The sequence below is a fragment of the Brachycentrus maculatus genome, unplaced genomic scaffold, assembly GCF_059751285.1.
Source record: "Brachycentrus maculatus isolate JH-2025_06_01 unplaced genomic scaffold, ASM5975128v1 h1tg000412l, whole genome shotgun sequence".
In the NCBI taxonomy this organism is placed as follows: Eukaryota; Metazoa; Arthropoda; class Insecta; order Trichoptera; family Brachycentridae; genus Brachycentrus; species Brachycentrus maculatus.
This window is the reverse complement of record NW_028281161.1, coordinates 255,678-279,493: the sequence shown is the minus strand read 5'-3', so window position 1 is coordinate 279,493 and position 23,816 is coordinate 255,678. Positions and strand designations below refer to the sequence as shown.

Here is a 23,816-nt window from a genome sequence, read left to right as displayed (position 1 = left end):
CCACGTTCTTTCATATAAAGAGGAAGGACAGATGTTTCCATTAAGTTAATACTTGGTTAATTACATTTTTAACACATTTAAATTATGACCTGGAATGAGTATGTCCAAATACTTGTTCACAAATCTGGATAGTCTTCAGCTATAGGATTTAATTTTCATATTATTAAATAACTCCAAAATTGGAGAAAATCCAGATTTGTGAACAAGTATTTGGACACACACGAATGTTGTAAATAAATTAACTGGTCAAATTAGAAGCTAAAATAATCAAATCAAAAGGATATTTTCTAGCGTTTCTCATGTATGTGATTATAATCCAGGATTCGGACCTCACATACAAATGAAAGAGTTTCTGCTCAATAAAAATCTTCTTTCATCTCACCAATAGATGTCTCTAGTGAAATTCTAGTGATCCAAGCATTATGTTTCTAAATTGCATCATATGTATAGAACTTCTAAGAATTTCGGTAGTGTGGTTGTCAATCATGGGTAGAATTGGTGAATGTTACACATGTGTAAAGTGATCACTTAAACAAGCCTATGACGGTAGTAAGCCCCGTAAATGCCTAGACTTCCATATTCTTCTGCATCCATGTTGAGATGTCAAAAAATCATTTGAAGTTTAAACTTTAATATTAAAATGTCATTACCTTAGAAGTTAAAACCAAGGCCACTGTCGTACTAACATCGAGGTCTGTGCCCTCGCAGATGTAGAGTAACGTTTCATTTGCATGTCCCATTCGTAACCTCCATTCCTGACAACGAGGCTGCACACCACCCATAAAGTCTTGCATCGGAAATGACATTGGCTGAAAAAACAAAACTTTAATCATATCACGTATCTATAAAAATTATCAAATAAACCAATCTGCGTAAAAAAAATCATGAAAATCAAAGAAATTTATATTTAACACTCCCCTTATCATTCATCGTTCACTTTGTGTAATACCACTTAAAAACACTTCTTCACAACCTTCAGTTTTGGAAAGACCATTCTATCATCAGGTCAAATTTAGAGAGAAGTGAAATTGCTACAATCATCTATTTATTTAGAATAAAAATATTACTATTATTCTTTGAAAGAGAGAGAAAGAAGATAATGAAATCATAATGAAAATGTTTTTAGAAGCGGATTTGACGTTATATTTTTGGTTATATATTATGGCTAACCTTCCCCTTAATGTCCCAAAAAATCCGCACGTTCCGGTGCTGTGTAGTCAATACAAATGAACAATTTAAAATCTGAAAAAATTTACGTTCATAGATAATCGCCTAAATTTATTATACTTGAAGTCAAAAGTTATATTTATCGAAGTTTGATAGCTGAAACTATAAAAAAAATCATATGCTCACGTTCACAAACGAGCGAGACAACCACCTCGGTAAGCTGCCCGAAAGCTATTACTGACTGCAGTGCATACAAGTCTCGACTCGGTTCATTACGAGAAACACAACTGAGAACTGAGATGGTATATCTCGCGTTCCGATATAACCAACTAAAGTAAGAGTGAGATGTGAATAGCTTTTTTTTTTAGCATTAATATACCTGTCATTCATTGGCACATGTTTGATTGTATTGTATAATTTTTTTCCGCATTCTCACAAAATATCTATATCATGTGCCTGATAAGTGGTAATCGTTGCAAAAAAATACTGTGAAGTAAAACGTCATTAATATATATTAAAGTTATTACGAGCAAAGTGTACTAGTTACACATCACCGGAAAGTAACAATTCATTGCTATACTTATTTCTTATTTTTCAAGATTATCTAACGAAGACCAGTTTTATTCACATGTAAAATTTCTATGCCAGTTGATTTATCAAAATTATGGTCTTCAGATATAAGGTGATTGTTATTAGTAGAAAAATTATTATTAATATTAAGATACCTTTGATGTTCTTTAATTCTGATAATATAGCGCAATGTTTTTCCTATGTAAAGGGCTGGGCAATTAGAACAATTTAAGATCCTTGAATCCAGAAAGATCCTTGGTTGAATGGTGTTACAACATAAATTAGTTGTAATATAAATTTAAAACTGCGCCAGAGAACAATCAAATGCTACACGTGGTCTGTTTTGATGTATGGATGTGAAACGTGGACCTTGAAGGTCAACTCCGTGAACAGAATGGAAGCATTTGAAATGTGGCTCCATTGACGAATGCCCAAAACTCCCTGGACATGGTTACCAAGTCCCGAGGCAAGCTAGAGTTGACAGGGAGTCAAGGTTCGAAAGACTGCATATCTGGGTCATATGCTGCGTGGGGAGAAGTACCACCTTCCCCAACTAATATTGATGGGGGAAATTGAAATTAACAGATGTCCTGGCTGCGAAACATAAGGATATGGACCGGCGTCCCGAGTGTGGAAGAGTTGTTCCGAGCAGTGCAGGACAGGGACAGATTCGCCGAGATGTGAGCCAACATAGGGGAACCTGACAAATAGGTAGGTATACTAATCCAGTACTCACTACATGACTACCCAGTATGCAGATTTTGTATGGAGGATAACGAAACACCAATCCACAGTCTCTTTAATTGTGACGCACTTGCGTGCAAACGAAGTCACATCTTTTAAGGACCACTATTAGACTCCGAGAAGGTGAAGCTCTTACCGCCAAGACAGGTCATTAGCTACATGACTCATATAAGGTCTCGAGAGTGAGCTATGATACAGAGTGAGGTCACAATAGATCTAATATGGTAAAAAATCCGGTACCCGTCTCTGTTGGTCCCAGCCCACCTGGCCGAGCAGGCCCTGCGAGGTGAAGGCGACCAGGTCAGCGGTGGCGCTGAGCGGCATGGTGACGGCGGCGAGCAGGCCGCGCGGCAGGCCGGCGGGGCCCAGCAATAGTAGCGCGCTGCCCATGAGGCTGTGCGCCAGCGCGCGTAGTCCATACGCCAGCCCCTGCGCCACACCAGAGGGCCGCGCGCGCCGTGCCGCCTCCGTGCGGTGCGCGCGCTCCTCATCCGGGTTCAGCCGGTCCAGGTTGCGCGCCACGCTGCCCATCACCATGCTCACCGACTCCACTGCACCTGGACACGCACAAATACTATGTAGGACTATTTTAGATATTAGTTGCAATGTCAGCTCGATAATCCGAACGTAAATCGTATAGTAATCGTAAGTGTTTGGATTAGGGCATCGTTCTTAAGTGTTTTGAGAAAAATGAGAGAAAAAGAAGAAATATCGGTTTATGAAAATGCTCTTTATTATATGTTCTGAATTGATTTCTGGAGTCCATAAACAAAACGACGCCATCTTAAAACACGTATTTGATGTTTACCGACATCGTGCGAGTCATGATTTTCAAGAGCGATGGATAATTTTTTTTTTTTTTATTGAATTTTTTGTTTTGTGTCTAATTTTGTATAAATTTTCACATCTGTTGGAAAACACCGACCTCTATAAAAAATTAATAATGCAGCAAATGTTTCGCCATTATCGCCAGTAGCTGGGCCTTCTCAGCGCAGTGAATCTCGGAAAAGATCCCGCGAATCATCTATTTTATCGTCAGATTCAGAGTCTCCCGAACGGAGTTTTACTTACCATTAAAACATAATAAGAGATTTAATGGTAGGTAAAACCCACTACATACTTTACATTATTATTTAGGTACTGAATGAATAATTTAAAAATTATACATATTTTATCTTACCTTGAAAAATCAGATTTTTTTTTTTGAACCAACGAACCAACTGGTTGTTTAATAGCAAAATCAGGCATTCATCTCAAAACTATCAAGTGCTCAGTAATCTGAACGATTTCTTCAGCCCAGTTGATGGCTATGTTGGCTTCCACGGCTTCAGATGTTCTAAGAAATCATTCGGATTACAGCTCATTACAGATTACGGAGCGTTCGGGTTAGCGAGCTGTCACTGTGTCTGTATATGGTGAACTTTGGTAATAGCACACCTTAAGGTTTGTCCCACTTTGTTGTTTTAACATTATTCACATTAACATAACTAGACTAAATGATAAATGATAAATGATGGCTTACCCTGAGTAATATTCCTTAAGAATGCAGCCGAACCATAAGTCATTCCAACCAACAAGCCCCAAGGCCCATTCATCACCAGGCCGCGACAGGGTTCCTCCAGGAGCGCTCGAATTCCCGTTGCCACCCTCCGGACCAAACCACCTGGGCAACCCAGTATCTCCAGGGAACCAACTACCCATCCTAGAATTATAACAATCCAATATTAAAATAATTATTTTCTTTTCACTTAATCTTTTTTGCGTACCGCCCCAACCGTGGCGCCATGAAATATCAAGTCAGATAGCATATGACCCCACTGAAGGGGCGGAGTGATTATTTCAAATTGATAATATGCGTAGGATATGCTTAAAATGTTGAAATTTAACTTAAAAATTAGTATTTATAAAAGTGGTATTACACAAAGTAAACAATGGATGATAAGAAGAGTGTTTTAAAAATTAGTTTTAAAATTACAAAATTTCAACAACAAAAAAACTTACTCTTCAGGGTACAAACCATTTCATTATTATCTTACTACTCGAGACGTTAAGATTGGACAAGATTTTTATTTTACAAGCGATGCGAATAGTGTGACACAATCAACAGTTTAACATATTGAAAGCAAAAAAGTTTGTCTCTACATTTGGTCTAGCGTAATGCAGATTCAGTTATGGTACACATTAAATTATGCACATTTTAAAATAATAATTACCTGCTCTATACAATGCCTCGGAGAAATAATGTGTTGTTAGCGCCTGCCCAAATCTAAAGCTGTTAGTTAGGACATTAATCCTTTCAAACTCCGATAACTCCAGTGGACTTTGGTCTAAAGCCAAAAACATGTGAATCTGAAAAAGAAAATTTAAAAAAACAACATAAATATTAAATATATTTTGTCGTGTTCCTGTCTATTGTAGAATTTGTTTAGATGTTCATAAATATCAACTTACATTTGTGTGTAAACTAAGTAGCAACTTGAGTGGATGTATATGTAAAGTCCTCAGTTGTAAGGGATGGGCGATACTGGACATATCAGATACAATTTCACTAGGAACATTAACTGTGATATTTGACACGTTACAAAGAGATTTCTCATCTCTTAAAGAGCTACTTCCTTCAGGTACGAATTCGGAAAAGTACTTTATAAGCTCCATCATGTATTTGTCCTCAATGTATGCAGATAATTTACCCACCAATAGAGAGAGATCAGTAAACCCTGAAACATAAACGATTGAAATCCAGATCAATATCAAGCACACAAAACAATCACCTATATTATACAGCGGAACCTCTTATAGCGAGCATAATTCGTTCCAGCATCTTGCTCATCAAGCAAAACACTCGTTAAGCGAAACATTGTTTCCCATAGAAATCAATGCAAAATACGATAATGCGTTCCATACCGCAAGAAAACTCATTTTTTTTAAAAACCTAAATAATATGAATTTATGACAAATAATTAATCCAAACTGTCTAAAGACATTTGTTTTTGACGACACTTCAAAATTTGTTAAGCGAAACATTGTTTCCCATAGAAATCAATGCAAAATACGATAATGCGTTCCATACCGCAAGAAAATCATTTTTTTTAAAAACCTAAATAATATGAATTTATGACAAATAATTAATCCAAACTGTCTAAAGACATTTGTTTTTGACGACACTTCAAAATTTGTTAAGCGAAACATTGTTTCCCATAGAAATCAATGCAAAATACGATAATGCGTTCCATACCGCAAGAAAACTCATTTTTTTTAAAAACCTAAATAATATGAATTTATGACAAATAATTAATCCAAACTGTCTAAAGACATTTGTTTTTGACGACACTTCAAAATTTGTTAAGCGAAACATTGTTTCCCATAGAAATCAATGCAAAATACGATAATGCGTTCCATACCGCAAGAAAACTCTTTTTTTTTAAAAACCTAAATAATATGAATTTATGACAAATAATTAATCCAAACTGTCTAAAGACATTTGTTTTTGACGACACTTCAAAATTTGGCGAAAATGTGTCACAGCATTATCATTTTTTGCTCTCAATATTGTGCACATATATCCAAAAATGGACGCTAGTGACATTGTTATGAACAGATTCTGAACCATCGCAAAGCCATGAGCCTACTCTTGGCTCCAATAGGCATATAAATTTCAAATTTCATAGACTGATTTTTTTTTAAAGTTTAATGATCTTTTCATGATTTATCATAAATGCAGTAATATAACAAAATTTCAATTACATACTTTTTTTTTAATATGTAAGATTACAGAGACTACTGCAAGTTGTCACATTTCATTGGTTTACAATGAAGTATATATGCACAAATAATATAATTACCATACTGAATACTGCCCCTTTGCATCCAGACTTCTAATCCAATTCTGCAACGTATTATTGGATCTTTTTGGGTGCTTTTGGAATTCTCTGAGGATGGCGTACCAATTAAAATAACCGGAAAATCAAAGTTTCCAACGACAGGTAAACGGTTATCAACTTGTATCTCATTTACTTCTAGTTGAAGCAAAGATCCCTGTAAAAACAATTGGTTTCATTATAAAATAAAGAAACAATTAGTTTCATTAGAAAATAAATAAACAGTTGGTTTCATTAGAAATTTCATAAGAAAATAATTAGTTTCATTAGAAAATAAATCCCGGCTAAATTATTTTACGACTTAATACATTAGTATCTACATATATCGCTCACTCCTTTCAAGAACGTCATAAATCAAAATTTGTGAATTTTCAGTTGTGCATGTTTTCGGAATGCCCAGAAAATGTACTATATCCCAGCAAAAGAGGTATATTTTTAACTCAATATTTACCCGCTACAGGGCAGAAAGTGTTGTTTTTGCATTTTGAATAAAAGGTTTCGTTTGATTATTATTTTAAATATACTTAATATTTTTCAAATGGAGAAAAAACCTTCAGGTTTTACATAAAAAGATCTGTTGCACAGTAAAAAGTTCAGTAAGTGGCTTGATATTTATTTTGAATACATTGTATTATATTTTTAAACTTTAAAAACGTTCTCCTGAAAAATCAAGTGTTTTGATTTATGACGTTCTTGAAAGGAGTGAGCAATATATGTAATTTAAAATATAAGTTATTTTATGTAATGTATACAGTAAAATACAATGTAAAATTAAATACCTTGTCATTAGGCACAGACTTCATAGACATATCTTTTAAGTTAATGGAAGCGACTTCATTAGTACAAAATTGTTCCACAGATCTACCCCCGGAAACCAGTAAAATAGTTGTGGAACCAATGTCCAGATTTAAACTGGTGCCAGCTTTAATAAGATTTAGTATAAATTGAGAAACATTTTCTGATTCTGAAAAAAAAACAAAATCATTAACAAATGTGAAAATTATATAAAAAATGTATGCATTAAAAATAATTTCACTGTGTTAACCTTCGACATCATCTGGGATTCTTTTCCTTCTAGGGCTACACTTGTGTTGTGGAGTTGTCTGATTTAGCTCTAAAACATGCAAAACAATTGAAATGGGGGTGTTTATTTATAAAACGATCACAATTTTATTGGCAAACATGTTGTTAAAATTATTACATACCTAATGGCCCGCAGTCAACAAACAGCGATGCATCAATATCCTGAACAATAAATACACAATCGTTAATTAATAAATAAATTTATAATTTTATTTTACATACTATGACATCAGATGCAATTTTTAGTTTAAGTTGATCTATGATTTTTTAAATAAATCATACTTCCATAAAAAAAAAAGTTTTATTTTACTGTCATTGTTATTGAATTGAATTTAAAGTAGTCTTACCGGTAGTAATGATATTTCAAGAGGATCCAAAGATCTAGTGTTAGAAGATAAACGAGACCTAATATCACTAGCTGAAATGTCCACCTGGAATGATATTTTCAAAATTCCATGTTGCAATGAATATTCTGTGTATGTATATGCAATGTTTAATTTCAGAAATAAATTGAATATATCATATATTTGAATAACTGTAACAATAAACTAACCTGGGTAACATTTTCTATTGTGACGTAAGTAGAATGCGGATGATAGACGACAGTGACCTTTATATCTTTACTAAAACCTGGCAGCTTAACAAACTGTTCCGAGCTAGTGCATGTCACGTTCACGGGACTCGACCAAACAAGGGCATTATCTGGAATCATGAAAAGGAAAGTGTTGAGAAGTTACCATATTTACGTGCATAGTGATATGATCCGAGGCGTCACTTACCCAAGTCCACATAGGCAAAAAGAATATGGGATAGCGGATCTCTGGCATTAAAAGCCGTGTTGGGCAACAAATCCGGGAAATATTGGGAGACGGTGGGCATCGAATAATAAATCTTTTCTCCTGGATTTACTTCACAGTGCCAATTAGTCATGTCACATTCCACCACAACCTGCAATCCATGTTAGAACATAAATATATACATAAAATAAAACCATATTTTTCTTTATTTTATAAATTAATTAATAAATAAGTACAACATTTTGAGTGTGTCCAAATACTTGTTAACAAAATCTGGATTATCTCCAATTACAGGAGCTACTTTCATATTATTTTTGACATCTCATCAAAGATGAAGAAGAATATGGAAGTCTGGACATTTCTAAAATAAGAGTTTCTGCTTAATAAAAAGCTTTTTTACATCTCACCAATAGATGTCTCGAGTGAAGTTCTAGTGATTCAAGAACAAGGTTTCTAAATTGGTTCATATATACAGAACTTCCAAGAATTTGAGTAGTGTGGTTGTCAATAATGGGTAGAATTGGTGAATGTTACACGTATGTAAAGTGATCACTTAAACCAGCCTATGACGGTCGTCAGCCCCGTAAATGCCCAGACTTCCATATTCTTCTTCATCTTTGATGAGATGTCAAAAATAATAACTAAGTAAACAAAAGAAGAGATCAGAGTATGTACTAGGAGAGGGAGAGCCAAGGATTAAAACAATTGGGCGGTGAAATAACATAACTTATAGACTCTTCTTTCATCTCTGTTACTTTGGCATCACATTCGGAAGTCTCTATCAGGTATGTATTATAGATATTATAGAAAAACAACAAGTATGCACCTTTTCAAAGTCCGTATCCTGGATTGAATCGAAGCATTCCCGAGTAGCTTGTCCCAGGGCAATAGATATATCGGAGCTATTCTGAATGAGGAGTTGCGGCATGCTATCTTCACTTATCGCAATGTATATTTGTTCTCTGTCTTGTTTGCATGTGACTACTATAGGAACCTATTAAGGGGATAATATTATAAATAAAAGAAATAAGCATTTAAAATATAATTCTGATATACGTCGGCACAATACAATGACAAAATATATTTGACCATTTAAGCAATAGCAAAACATATTTGTACATAGTTGGTATCAACGTCAAAAACACGACAAACCTAAGTAGGTGTTGTCTTAAAATCAATTGACTAAATGAAGAGGTTAACAATGAATTGTTTCAATGGATGTGAAAATTTAGACAGAAAAATTCTTACCGACACACCATCCACCTTCAAAGAAAGACTCCTACGGTGTGCAAATTTGTCAACACGGAGTGGACAAGTGAACGACTTCAATTGTGCGGACCCAAGCACAATAAAAAAGGCGAAATCTTTTGAGGTTGGGTATAAACCTAATTCTCCTCCGTCCATTAACGGTACGGGTTTCATATGGAAGTTTGTTATTGGAATTCCAATAGAACTGCAAGAAAAATAATATATTTTTTTATTGTCCCATTCCATCTGTAGCTAGTAAAATGCTTTGCAAACTACTGGAAATTACAACAAACCTGCTAGTCTTCGTAGGCAAAAGTGTAATATTGTTTAGAGTTTCTGGTAGAAAAGGAAAGGATTCCGCAGCGTTTACTGGTGTTGCAACTGGAAAAACCTGTGAAAATTGACAACAAATAGTGTAAAATTATCAGACAAGAATTTTTCATATTATGTACATACTTCAAACCATTTATCATATTTTAATGTAAAAAATATATGAAGATGTATATTTTTTAATCTCTATTGCACTCAGACAGTATTTTCTTGCATTCTATTGACACGGGCATTCCAGAATCGTCTTTGCCGTCTAAGGGTGGAGACTAACCGGAGCCATTTTGTCGTAACGTAACACGTTACAATGCGAGCATTCGTATAGTCAGTACAGCGAGCCGAGCACTCCATCCATAGTTTCGGATGCTCGCTGCGAGCGATGTTACGACGTAACGTTAAGACGAAATGCTCCGGTCAGTCTCCACCGTAATGTTAACTGAATCATTAATTATATTAAGGCAAGGTGATGAGTCTTGCGCTCTGGATTAACGAATCAGTGAAATATATTAATTGGATATAAGTGTACGAGCTGTGGGTGAAGGACATTACTGTTGTGAAGGAAAGGAAATGGGAGAGGAGTGAAGATAAGAAGAGAACAGCCGTAGTGGCTAGGGCACTAGGGCTTGTGTAATTTGGACACTGTTGAAAATGTAAATGATCTGAACTTACCACCAAATCTAAACCAGTTTCATTTAGAAGTACAAACTGACTTGAGAATCTGAAGATGTTAATGTTATTTTTAATTTCGTGGCTTATACCCAGTGCAGAGACCTACGGAAAGAAGCGCAAAATAAATCTTTCAATTATTGAAAAGGATTACACAAAATCAATAATATGTATAATGAATAAATAAGCATAAAAAACGTTTTAAATGTAAAATTAAAAAGAGGATGTCCATTTTAGTTCTTATTATATCACCGTCAGTATTAAAATGCCATTAAATAAAATAAAAATATTGCGAATTATGTTATTACCTAAAATTTTATCATAATTTTTTTTTTTATTTCATTTAATGTTTTACTTAGTAAATACCACTATTTCTTAAAATCCACTGTGACATGTGTTTTGATGCATTCCGCATCATTTTCAAACACCGTATGTGAAGCTAATTCTAAATTTTAGAGTTGGGCCCTTGGGACGTTGAAGGTTGAAGAGGGGGTAGTAGCTGTTTCTTATTTCTATGTATTTTATTTTTATTTCTTATCAGTGGGAACAACAAAGTGACTGCCGAATCAATTAATGAAATAAAAAATGTTATTTAGTTGTAATTTCAATAAATTTGATAAATAATTTGATTTGGATATAAAAATAAGATTTGGGACCGGATAATAGTACATGAATAATTTGATACGCTCTATAAACAATATACTTACATTTGACGAGGAAGAAATAACTAATGATTCTGACAAATTAATCGTTATAGACTCTTTTGTATCGTCTTGCTTTTGGTCGTGATCCATTTTTATGAATAATGGTGCAGAATAGTAACTCTTTTCAAGGATTTCTATACCAAAGTAGAAATTTGGCTGCAAGAAAAATAAATTATGTAAATCAATCGCCACATTCAATCACACATCGAAGGTAAATTGTATGATTAGTTTAGTATATACTCACATTAACACATTTCACAGATGGCGTCGCAATATGCATGTGCTGAAGGGTACATATTGTTTGCCTATCGGATGCTAAGATGGTAATTTCCATTCCGGAACAGTTGCAAAATAAAGCCCAAGGCGTTATTTCCACTATTACAGAATCCATGGATGGAACTTCATAATTTGTCCTGATCTGTAATACATATAAACAAATAAAAAATTACCTAGCGTCCAAGTGAATCTGAAATCTAGCTACGTCTTATGCAACACCGCTTATCATGACCCTAATTATGCTCCAACTTATTTATTGTTTCGGCATTCAATTTACGGTAAAACATGATTAAATCATAAATAAAACTTTTTAAAATAAAACGTTTATTTTTATGTAATGGTTGATGTAAAATTGTAATATACATAAAAGTAACTATTTAAAATAATAAAAAAAAAACATGTTACTCTAATACTCTGTTAATATCAGTCTGTGCTGTAAAAATCAAATGGACAACTGATAACTTTTTCTTGAAGTAATTACTGATCAAGATAACAAACACTGTATCAATACAACGCAATGCCCTATGCACCGTTGGGTGTGGATAAAGATTAGATAATGAAGGTTTGAATAATGTAAAGATGGCATACAATAACTTCCTCGGGGTAATTTTGGTGAAGAGCAGCCCATTTATATTCACCATCTTCATAGGTTGTGTATGGCCATAGTTCGGTTTCATTTTCCCTGAAAATTAATAAATGACAACACAATAAATTTTGGATTACGCAGATGGTATCAAAATATTATATATCTGATGATATTATTCAAAGCGTCAGTTAACAAGAAAATAAATCAGATAATTCTATAGTATATAAAATGAATACATACAGTAAAAGCTTGTTAATTTTAATGATAAAACTAATTTTGGCATAATTTGAACAGTACTAAGAAATTCTGGCTTCTCCTACACTGTTTTCATATAAAACTTTCAATATTCTGAAAAGTTTTATAATTTGTAATTCGAATTCTAGATATTACGATTAATAAAATTTATTGACTGGCAAATTATCAAATTGTCCCACTTTATCCTCAGTCATAAATATATCAATAAAAACCTAAGATTTTTCAACAACCACAAAAAAATTCATGCGTATTGAACAATATTTACTTACATATTTAAATTTACAATATGTATAATTTATTTTTTTTAATAGGAGTGTTACATTGAAATTAAATTAAATGAAAAAAAAAAATTTTGCTCATATTTTAGCATCATTCTGAACTATATACGTATATATTTTTTGTAAATTAGTGTTTATTTAAATCAGTGTTTTTCTAATTGCTTTTAATATTTTGTAATAAATATATTGTTTTTTTTTTCTTCTTCATGTTTTAGTCCCTTAAATTTCAATTTAACAAGCTTTTACTATGTACGTATCTTAATATATTTTCTTACCATTCCTTAATATTTTTCAAAGTAGTTGCGACATCATACTTCTTACTTTGATTCTGAATTTGTATTTCCTCCTTGTCAAATAATAATGGGAATGCTGTTTCTTTAACTTTTTTACTCTCCTTACTGAAATCAAATTGATACATCATTTTATATAGGTAAATTTGTGAGAATTTTCTAATACAACACTGCAGTGAAATCAACAGAATGTGTTGAATGATCAAATTAGCATAATCGAAATTGTACCAGGGTGTCTAATTATGTACTAAACTGACGTACAAATAATATGTAGTATTGCCTCGCGTAACAAACTTTCTGTTCGTCCATTCCGCGACTCACACAACGAGCATTGCTTCACACGGCGGACTGTATCATATTTCATATTCCTGCTCGAAGTCGCCAAGGTCACACGCAGCCAATGTACTTGTACAAACTGTATTGAAAAACCTTCATTGAAGAACATCAAGAGCTGACAACTGAAGAGCTCCGAGCAGTTCTAGTCCAGTAACATGATGAGGCTCAAAATAGAGCTTCATCTGACAACGTGGTGGAACAATCTCAACTGCTCCCATCACTGGCATCCTGATCAAATGGGGAGAGGTTTAGGAGTTAACCAACACTCACTATCCAAACTCAGCTGGGGCCAAGAGGATCAACCATTTTTACAATGATGGAAAAGGGAAACAGATAACCTTGGAAAGGTTTTTCAAGAAGCCAGCGGCCAAGAAGCAAAGGATGAAACAAGAAAATTTGACCCTGCAAGCCTCGGTAGACTCTCCTTAATCTGAGTCTGATTAAAAAATTAAAAAATAAACAATATCTTTTTATGTTACAGTACCAATTTTATGCTATAGAACTAACTCTTTAAATTTGAACAGGTATCATTATGGGAAAATGCGTTTCACATAGAGAATTTTTCATATAACGAAAGTGCTCATGGAAAGAAATTAAGAAAATTATGCGAGGCATTACTGTATTTAAAAATAATTAAATTGTTAAGACAGTTAACAAAATGATTCAGTGAAATAATCCGTTTACTTTTTTAACTATCATGCCCTCAAATTTAGAAAACTTGTGAAAATAAAAACAGGAGAAAATAAAACATTTCAAAGTTTTCAAGGTGAGCGCTCGTATATCTGGTTCAACGATCATATGCTTTTGGCTTCATATTCCTGGAAATATTTAAAATTGGTCTCTATCACTTTGTAAACATATTTTTAGATGGTTTATGTATTGATTTAAGCGATAATAAAAAACTAAAATCACATTCTAATTCAGGACACCCCCTTAATGCTGATTTTACATATAGAGCTTTTGATACATTTAGCGCTGCGGTATTACTATACGTATTTGTTTCTTACTGATTTCAGACAAAAATACCTCACGTTTCTTAAGTAAGCAAAATGAAATCTTACCTTCCAGAAAACCAAATAACATAATTTGTATCAGTAGACCCAGGAATAGTCAGTGCGTGAGAAAAACTTTTGCCCAAAACAAAGAATTCTTTCACACTTTGAGGGTCAGCAGACTCCACAGAAATCTAGAAAGTAGAAAAGAATACAAATTGTGGATATACGATGTGAAAACACATACAGAATTGAATATAACAGAGGTTATTAGAGTGGTTGACATTTAAAAATTTTCATTAATGGAAAATGAATTTTGATTAACCGCTAAAATAGCAGGTAAGATAGCGTTTGGCATTGGCCCCACGTTTGGGGCATAGTGATTATTTCTCGAATATTTCCAGATAATGTCAGGATTTGGACGACCAACGCCATCTATTGATGATACAACACAATTAAATAATTTATTGGCTAATTACGTGTTTTAGTTTAATGTTTTAAAATTACATTAACTTCTTATTACTCGAGAGGTTGAAGGCAAACTTCATCTCTGGTGTGTTCCATATTTGGTCTATGATGACAAAGTGGCCATCAAATTTTCTGTTTTGTCAAGAATTAAAAAATTTCAAATTTCAAAAGTGTCATTGCAAGATGAATTATTTTTTTATTTAAATAGATTTCCGGTATAGCCTTATTCATTTACGGAAAGTAAAATCAACTGTGGAACTTCTTATAATGAGCATAATTCATTCCAGAATCTTAGCGGCCAAAACAACCACTTAGCAGTTCCAGTATTGAAATTATAAAATATTTAAATTCAGTACCTCCAGTGGCATCGGAAAATGTGATCTGACAAAGAAAATTGGAGAAATCACGACTAGAATCCTCCCATCTCCAGGATCAATTATAACCCTGCACCATACAGATATGTCGAGTTTGTTTGGCATCGGTACTGGAAACAAAAATACATACAGTGAAACCTCTATCCATCGTTTTTTTAAGGAACAAATTGAAATAAACTATGAATTATGAATGCGGGATTAAGAAGTCAATGCACAAGGAGATACGACAGAGTAAAGATACCGCCCTTCTAATCTGCATAAATATTGGTAAGTTAAAATTCTAAGATTACAAGTTTTAGATGAAAATAAACGTATTTATTTTTCATACAATTTTTTTCTCATCTGACGGCCGTCATAGGCTAGTTTAAGTGATCACTTTACACAAATGTAACATTCACCAATTCTACCCATTATTCACAACCACACTACTCAAATTCTATATATATGATTTGAGAGATATATATGATATGAGAAATGATCGATGTGATCTATTTTTGTCTAAAATGAATTTGAGCTAGAAGAAATAAACGACACATTCAGGAAAACTACTATTTGAGAAACAGTAAATAGAGGTTTTACTGTATATTAATGAATATGTGCTTTTTCAATTGATTGATAATATTAATAGTTTTCTAACAAATGATAAAGGTAGAAATAATTAATAATACATATACAGAAAATCACTAGCACTATTCATTGAAACGCATCAACATATAACAAAACACTATGTTTGGCGACCATTCAAATCTTTTTTACTCTTGTAACTTTAAAATGGACTTGAATACAGTGGAATGTCCATACATGCGAGCCTTTATAATCGCCATTTTCATTGTCCGACAATGTGTCGGTGCATGTCGTTGGAGCTTCACAAAGAACAAGAAGCTCAAATCTTCTTCTTCTTCTTGGTGTAGACCCACCTAACGACATCTTCGATCTCGCATATCTCCCTTATCCTGGCATTTCTTATTCTGTCTTGTAGACTCTTGCCTGATATGCTTCTTAAGGTGGAGATTGACCACAGCATTTCGTCGCAACATCGCTCGAGGCGAACATCACCGAGCATCCGAAACTATGGATGGAGCGCTCGGCTCGAATAATAAAAGCTTTCCTCATTTCAAGATAAGATGGCTGTTGTGAGCTTGTACATGTTATGTTTGACAAATTCCACATTCTTCAGGCATTGGAGAATGGAATGATTACAATAATGCAGAGATGCCAAATTTGCTTAATTTTGCTTAAAAATGAAATATTTAGCGCATTGACCTATTCACTCTTCACCGCATATTACAAAATATATAAGTATATTTATACCTTTTACTAGCCATGGAACATTATCCTTGGGACATTCCTTTACTGGTATGTCTCCAGTCCAACCAGTTGATCCCATTAGTCGAATTCTAGAAAAATAAACAAAAATATAACTTCCTTCATAGAGTTGGACACTTTTTCATCAATTAAGTTTATTTTTTTAACATTTTTTTTAAATACAATGACTCTTGCAGTATTTAAAAAAAAGTCTAAATCTTGTATCAATTACATAGTATTACATATACCAAATAGTTGCGAATTACATTGACTTTTTTAGTGACAAAATTATTGGACTTAAACATTAAAAATATATTCACATATTGGTTTAAAGATTAAATACACGTGGTAACCTACAGTACAATATTACAAAAACACATAACTCAGTTTCAGCATAAGCAAGCTTTCTACTTTTTGGAATCCCTTGACTTTTAAAAATATTTTTTAACTATTTAGCGTAAATATTATATTTAACTTAACACATTACTTACGTTTGATAAATAAATGTAATTTGACGTAGGCGATATTAGTTCACATTGAAAAAAATATGACTTTAGCCATATATCATATACCCGAAAAGAATTAATAATATTTTTGTATTATCAAACCCCTCATTCGCACCTGATGGTGCATAAAGCACTGCATCATATAAACGCAGTGTTAACTTGATCGTTAACACATGAAGGAAAGGTAATCAGCCCTCGGCTTCAGGTACTAGTCCGGGGTAATATGGAATAAATATTAGAGTGAAAAATTACTTAATATTTATTTGATCCCACCCTGAGAATTGAACCCCAGACCTCCAGTATGGTAGCCAAGCATGCTGACCATTACACTGTGGAGGCGGATTTAGTATTTTAGTGACACCTATCACACTGGTTATGGTGAAGTAAAAAAATGAATTTGACGCGGGCAATATTATATTGCATTGAAAGGACGTTGATCTTTAGCCATATTATAAAAAGTGACCATAAAAAGAGGAAAGGTTTCTCATACCAGTGAAAATGAGTTTTTTGCTCCTGCAATATTATTATATTACTGCAACGACAATGCAAGTTTTATTTCAACTTTATTCATTTTAGCTTACCTGAACATCATAGTGCAGTCATCATTAATAATCATTGAAGTATGCTGTGAATTTTTCTCAAGAGCAAAAATAGGAAACACTGTTGATCCTTTACTTTCAAACATCTGTAAAAAAAAATCAATATTATTTGACAAAACACAATTGTCAGGTCAAATATTATGTTATCACATACCAGGAATACACAATACTTTTCTCTATTTGAATTCATACGAGTAAGATCTCCTATATTTCTAACTAACTAACCATCATGGCGATCCACTAGGTTTTGCAAACCCTCTTCGCCTCTCTTCCACATCATGCAAATCTTACCATACATACCTGCCGATTATTTCAACTTCTGACCTGATCATAACAAGTTTTCCTCCGTCTTCCTCTGCTGCTTTTTAAACTACATTTACCTCATAAATTTATTTTACCGTTCTCCCTTTACTCATTCGTTCCACATGCCTAAGCCATCTCAACATACCTTTCTTAATTTTATCAATACTAGTTTAGTTGTACAAGCTAAACTTTTCAGTTTAGTTCTATATTTCAGGTCATGGTAAAACTCACCTTCACTTCGACAGTTTGCTGGAGAAGATTAGTAAACAACAGTCTTCCCATCAGAGTAATAACACGTTGCCACGGGCTCAATTCTTCTACAACTACCATAAGACTTTGGTTCAAAGCGAGTGGACTTTCACTCAAGATACAGCTTCGTATTCCACACTTGTCTATTTGAAATCCTACAAAATACATGCAAAATAATAAAACACTTTGCGGAACCAACTAAACTAAACAATTGGCATTATAAAGACACAAAAATTGCATTCACAAAAAAAAAAAACAGTATTATAATATATATGGTAGTAATATAATGGTAGTAATATAATTTCTCAGAAATTATTAAATTCACTAGGTATTTGTACCACGGCCCAATTAGGAACAATGTCAAAACCATTTAAGGTTATATTTCTGTAGTTGAGGCTGTCAGCTTAAACCCTATCAGGATGTCAATTACATACAAAAGTTATTATTTTAACTTCGTAGTTTAGATAGAACCGTTGGGGCGCTGTTTAAAACTGCCCAAGACAAGGACAATTACTCTCAAGTGATAGTCGACGTCAGGGTGATCTGACATGACACACACAGAAGAAGTGTAGATAACTTTAGCTTGGCTTATATTAAATAAAAAAACAAACATTTAAATATTTATTAAATTCACTAGTTCGTTATGCCACGGCCCAATCAGGAAAAATGTCAAAACCGTTTGATGTTTTATTTCTGTAGTTAAAGCTGTCAGCGTAAACCCTATCAAGACATCAATTATGTATGAAAGTTATTGTTTAAATTCGTAATGTAGATAATATTAACTTTGTTTCTATTTGGTAAAAAACATTTATTTAAATATATATATATTTATTTTGTCAGTAACTTCCTGACGGAACGGTTTAAAAATGTCAAAGCCATTAAGGTCAGAAGTAATGTTAAATTATTTTACACTATGTAGTTGAATCGGTAACTTTCATTTATAATACTTATTAGTATTTAATTACTATCATAATTACAAGAATTTGAAACTTGCCTTTGGATATACAGCCTCGCTGATCGGCTATTGAATAGGTCAGCAGTTTGCACAATTTACTTGAAAACCAAGAATATACTGAAGCCCCTAACGGATTTAGGGAGATAGTATGAGAAGAACCCGATTGCCCCAGGACTAGGACCACTTTAGTGTCATTCTTCAACAAATACTTGTGGTACATTGCTGAGGGATCCAGAACTGAGAATTCTCCAACAGTCTCTTCTTTTGTGTCACTCTGCATAAAAAATAAGAAGTTCATGAAATTAAAAACCAAAAATAAAACAAAAGGCGAAACTGTTTATTTTATTAATACTTTCGTGTCAGGTACAAATTGTATTGAAATTACTACTGTGGATGGGCAGGGACAAATCTGCAATATTATTTATTGTTTTGGCATTAGCTTCGTGGAATGGCATGGTGATTATTTAAAAAAATTAACTAACGAGCAAAAAATTTACATTAATCTTTTTGCTCATTAGTTTTACTATTCACCTGGCGATGAAAACTACTGTAGTTGTCAAAACTAGTTGTGTGTAATGAAATAAATGTCTATAAGTGGTTAATAATAAATAATAAAAGTGTTAAAAATGAATAGTATGCAAAAAAATCATTATTTTTGAAAAATGGCCATAAATTTCAAACTAGTAGGAATTTCAAAATGAAAATTTCAGAAATATTTATACATAAAGTATTTAAGAATATATATTTTTTGTAGGTTATCAATCTGTGTTCCGTATGATGCAAAGACTCGTATACAAGTCATCCGTGTTTCTTAAAAGAAATCTCAAAGTCATCCGTGGTAGATGTGTTAATAAAAACATTTTCAAAATGGTGAACCACCACGCTACGCACATTCACTCCTCGGGATCGCTATTAAATAGGTGCACTAGTAAATATTAATATGTCCGCCTCCACAGTGTAGTGGTTGGCGCACGTGGCTACTATGCTGGAGGTCCCAGATTCAATTGCCAAGAGGGTCAAAATAAATATTAGTGATTTTTCAGTCTAATATTTATTTAATTTGACCTTGGACTGGTACCTGAAGCGGAAGGCTGATCACCTTTTCTTCGTGTATTTAACGATCAAGATAACACTGCTTCTATACGATGCAGTGCCCTATGCACCACTGGGTGCGGATAAGGGTTAGTAGTAGTAGTAAATATTGAAATTAACAAAAAGTATTAATAACAAAATATCGATCAGATCAACCAGAACCTAAAGTCTGCATAATCGGAGGGCATGTATAACTAGATGGTAGTATGGATGTGAAGGAGGCGAGGAGTGTATGTCAGGACAGAAGAGTGTGGCGTAGTAGTAGTAGTAGTAACAAAATAAAGGTATACCTGTTTAAGAGCAGCACTGAATACATCGAACAAGTGGGGTCCAATCTGTACTCCTACTTGAAATATCTGAACATCCACACCGGATCTTGTTTGGTCTCCTTTTTTAGGGACGCGCAGGACGGGCCCTCCCCACCAAACGCTCAGTCGTGTGTTTTTACACCACAAAACTCGGGAGAGAGAGAGATTCGATCCATCCATCAGATCAAGTCTTTATTCAAATTGTAAAAATAAACAGTCAACCAAATATCGTAATATTCTCGTAAAAATAAACAGTCAATCAAATATCGTAATATTCTCAATATTATTCATATTGAAAACATTTAACTTTTATATTTTTTACAAAAATATCATGTAAAAAAATATAAAAAATACAGATAACATAAACTGATTTGGAAGAACGGAGAGCTAAATGTTAACCTGCCCAGGAGTGAGTTTCTGCAGACAAAAGTGTATCTGGGGAGCGAGTTTTTTTTTAATGATTTTTTTTACTTTAAGTACTTTTATGCCCTAGGCAATGCAATAAGCAACATATCTTCTCAAATAAAAAAATATTTACTTCAGTAAATGTGATTGACATAAAAAATTATCAATGTTTTAATGTTTAACCGGATCCACGCGGCTCGCAAAACGTATGTGTTTTAATAAAACATGCCCCATACGCGGCTGACATAACCGTATGTGTTGTTACTTTGCTCCAAGTTTCGAACCTCAGTTCAACTTGGAGGAATTTTTTCATGGTGTGGAACTTTGGATAAAATAATACGTCAATCTTTGGCCTTATGACATCTGTTGAAATATCTGACTAATTATTTGTAATATCACAAGGATAAATAAAAGATCCCTGATTTTTCTTGCGGTCGGTAATTAGTCCGCGCCATAATCATGCCCTATATCTGTCTCACTCTCGACGCTACGCATCGCCAGTGGGTAAGAGTGACACACGATGCGTGCTTTGATTTATCTATGTTAAGATCTTATTTGTTTATATTACGACATATTTCAAGAATAATGTGACACAAGTGTATTATGGAGTAACAAAAAGGCACAATGAATCCCATTGAACGTTTTTGTTTAGGAAAATAAATCATTTCTTAACTAAATACATGATAAAAGTAATAATTTTAAAAACGGCGAAATACCGCCGCGTACGGGCGTCTCTCAGGAACAAAGTTGACGCGGTTAAAAGGTTAATGAGAGCATTATTACGATGACATCATGAAAATATTGTTTTAGTAAAAATGTTTTTGGGTAAAACAGAAAAATAATCTGAAATATGGTTTTGGTATTTAAATACGGCCACAGATGGCAGTACTAGTGCTATTTTAGAAATAAAAGTTACAGAGTTAAAGTTATAGTTGTTAATAAGTTAATAAATTAATAAATGACACCCTGAATAATTGAGATGCTGCTGTAATATTTTTCTGTTTATTTATAAAACTTAAAAAAAATTATATTAAGTATTGATTTTCAATATACACAAGAAATATATAATATAATAATGTGGGTTTCTTACAAAACTTTTGATTCCATTTTCAGTATTCCAGTATCCATATTCCAAATGCTTGAAGATATTGTAACATTATCAAAATTCAATTTTAAAAATACATGTTTGCAAGGAATTCTGGATTCCATCTTAAATTGCTTTTCTTTATCAGCATATTTATACAAAGGCCTAAAATAAACATACACATTATTACAACATTAGTTTGGCTAAGAACAAACATATAAACTACACTAAGTCTTTTTTCGGTAAAATATCATGATTTGAAAGAAAAAAAACGCTCTCCTTACCTTCCATTGTTTACTTTGTGTAATACCACTTTTTTAAACACTTACTTGTGACTACCAGTTTCGGAAAATTATTATATCATCAGGTCATTAAAATAAAATGATTACGATTTGACATTTGTATAAAAATAAAAATTTAGAAAGAGAGAAAGACAAAGGGAATATTTTAAAAAGTGGACTCAAAGTTCAATTTATATGGTTATTTATTATGGGTAAGTCTTTATTGATTGCTTTACTTATTTCTAATTTTTCTAGATTATCTAAACGAAGACCAGTTTTATTTACATGTAAAATTTCTATACCCGTTAATTTATTAAAATTATGGTCTTCCGTAAAATTATTATTATTAAGACACCTTAGATAAACAAAGTAAACAATGGATGGTAAGGAGTGTTTTATTACCATACCACAAAATTATCAATGCTTTTAATATTCAAAATATATCTTGATTCGTTCCAGAATCTTAAGCGAAACATTTTTTGTTTTGACTTGCGCAGATGTCTCAGCTCACAAGTGAACGTCATGAAAAGGGGACTTGCCCCTTCTCTGTAACTCCTTATGCAAAATGTCACTCGTTAAGGGAGACACTTTTTTTTAAATTGCTCACGAAAATACTCACTATGGTAGGTGCTCGTTGTAAGAGGTTCTACTGTAATACTATTTTTGGTTGAAAATTGCTGGAATACTTAAACACATTTCTAGTGAGTGACATCTTACAAATTTCCTCTCAAAAATTGATAAAAAAAAAACACATTTCCAAAACATTGATTATAATTACCACTGATGTTTAACATGTAAAATTTATGGTTTTAGAGTGTCTACTGCCCAAACATAATAAATGACAATGTAATAAACATAATAAGTAACAATATAAAATTGCATAGGGCATGGATAAGTGTTATTTTTATTAATATTAAGCGATATAATTTAATGCAATATTTGTAATGCAGAAAATAATGTTTTACACGGTGAATATTAGATTTCAATTTTGGATATTTACAATTTCTTTAAAAAAAAATAAACAATTTAAAAAATAAGTAAAATAAAATTTAGATATTTTGATGATGATATTGAATTGAACTATTCCATATATTAACGATGTAATCATTTTATTTTCTGGAGCATTTCTACTAAGTAAAACCAAAATTAAGCATGCTTATAATTATTTCAATGTTTCTCCCCAAATTGAGGCGATGTTCCGCATAGAAAAAGTTTTGATTATGTATTTTTATTGGCTAATTTATATCATTTCTGCAATCTACTTACAGTCTTTGCGAATGGTTGTAAAGATTTACTTCCGCAGATGAAACTTTAAGACCTATTTGGAACTTGGGCATAGCATTTGGCGAAGAATAAGAATCAACACGAAGACCACCTGCCAACACGCTGGTGGCTATGGGAAGACTTGAGCTGGTCTCCATATCTTTTGATGAAGAGGGTTTCTGAAATTATAAACATTTGAACTTAGCACACAGCTGGGTATATTTATTTTTTAAGACAAGCTAGGCAGTTGAATTTTATTTATAAATGCAATTTACTTGAATTATTCAATATGAAAAATGCAAAGTTGATTTGGTACACTTGCTGTTAATCATTGTAAATCTTGCTAAAATCAAGGGTTTGCGCATTGATTGTAAATCAATGCGCAAACCCAAAATAACAATTTTAAAAATCAACTAAAACTTGTCAG

General features: G+C 33.0%; 1 protein-coding gene across 1 annotated transcript in view; it reads right to left on the bottom strand.

Moving 5' to 3' along the window:
- The window catches only part of Vps13B (vacuolar protein sorting 13B), a 65,611-nt gene that overhangs the window by 3,385 nt on the left and 38,410 nt on the right, over nt 1-23,816 (bottom strand). Inside the window, exons 53-81 of the mRNA XM_088271031.1 lie at nt 23,393-23,568; nt 21,852-22,010; nt 20,339-20,546; nt 18,996-19,230; nt 17,984-18,156; nt 17,432-17,535; nt 16,351-16,436; nt 15,022-15,149; nt 14,267-14,391; nt 12,855-12,977; nt 12,049-12,142; nt 11,429-11,602; nt 11,188-11,340; nt 10,484-10,585; nt 9,781-9,878; nt 9,488-9,692; nt 9,066-9,233; nt 8,222-8,390; nt 7,996-8,144; nt 7,790-7,873; nt 7,565-7,604; nt 7,405-7,473; nt 7,139-7,323; nt 6,324-6,516; nt 4,933-5,198; nt 4,695-4,830; nt 4,004-4,183; nt 2,722-3,038; nt 651-809 (exon numbers count right to left, since the gene is read on the bottom strand). Of these exons, the coding sequence (XP_088127157.1) occupies nt 651-809; nt 2,722-3,038; nt 4,004-4,183; nt 4,695-4,830; nt 4,933-5,198; nt 6,324-6,516; nt 7,139-7,323; nt 7,405-7,473; nt 7,565-7,604; nt 7,790-7,873; nt 7,996-8,144; nt 8,222-8,390; nt 9,066-9,233; nt 9,488-9,692; nt 9,781-9,878; nt 10,484-10,585; nt 11,188-11,340; nt 11,429-11,602; nt 12,049-12,142; nt 12,855-12,977; nt 14,267-14,391; nt 15,022-15,149; nt 16,351-16,436; nt 17,432-17,535; nt 17,984-18,156; nt 18,996-19,230; nt 20,339-20,546; nt 21,852-22,010; nt 23,393-23,568 (4,458 nt within the window). The remainder of the gene's footprint in view (nt 1-650; nt 810-2,721; nt 3,039-4,003; nt 4,184-4,694; nt 4,831-4,932; nt 5,199-6,323; nt 6,517-7,138; nt 7,324-7,404; nt 7,474-7,564; nt 7,605-7,789; nt 7,874-7,995; nt 8,145-8,221; nt 8,391-9,065; nt 9,234-9,487; nt 9,693-9,780; nt 9,879-10,483; nt 10,586-11,187; nt 11,341-11,428; nt 11,603-12,048; nt 12,143-12,854; nt 12,978-14,266; nt 14,392-15,021; nt 15,150-16,350; nt 16,437-17,431; nt 17,536-17,983; nt 18,157-18,995; nt 19,231-20,338; nt 20,547-21,851; nt 22,011-23,392; nt 23,569-23,816) is intronic.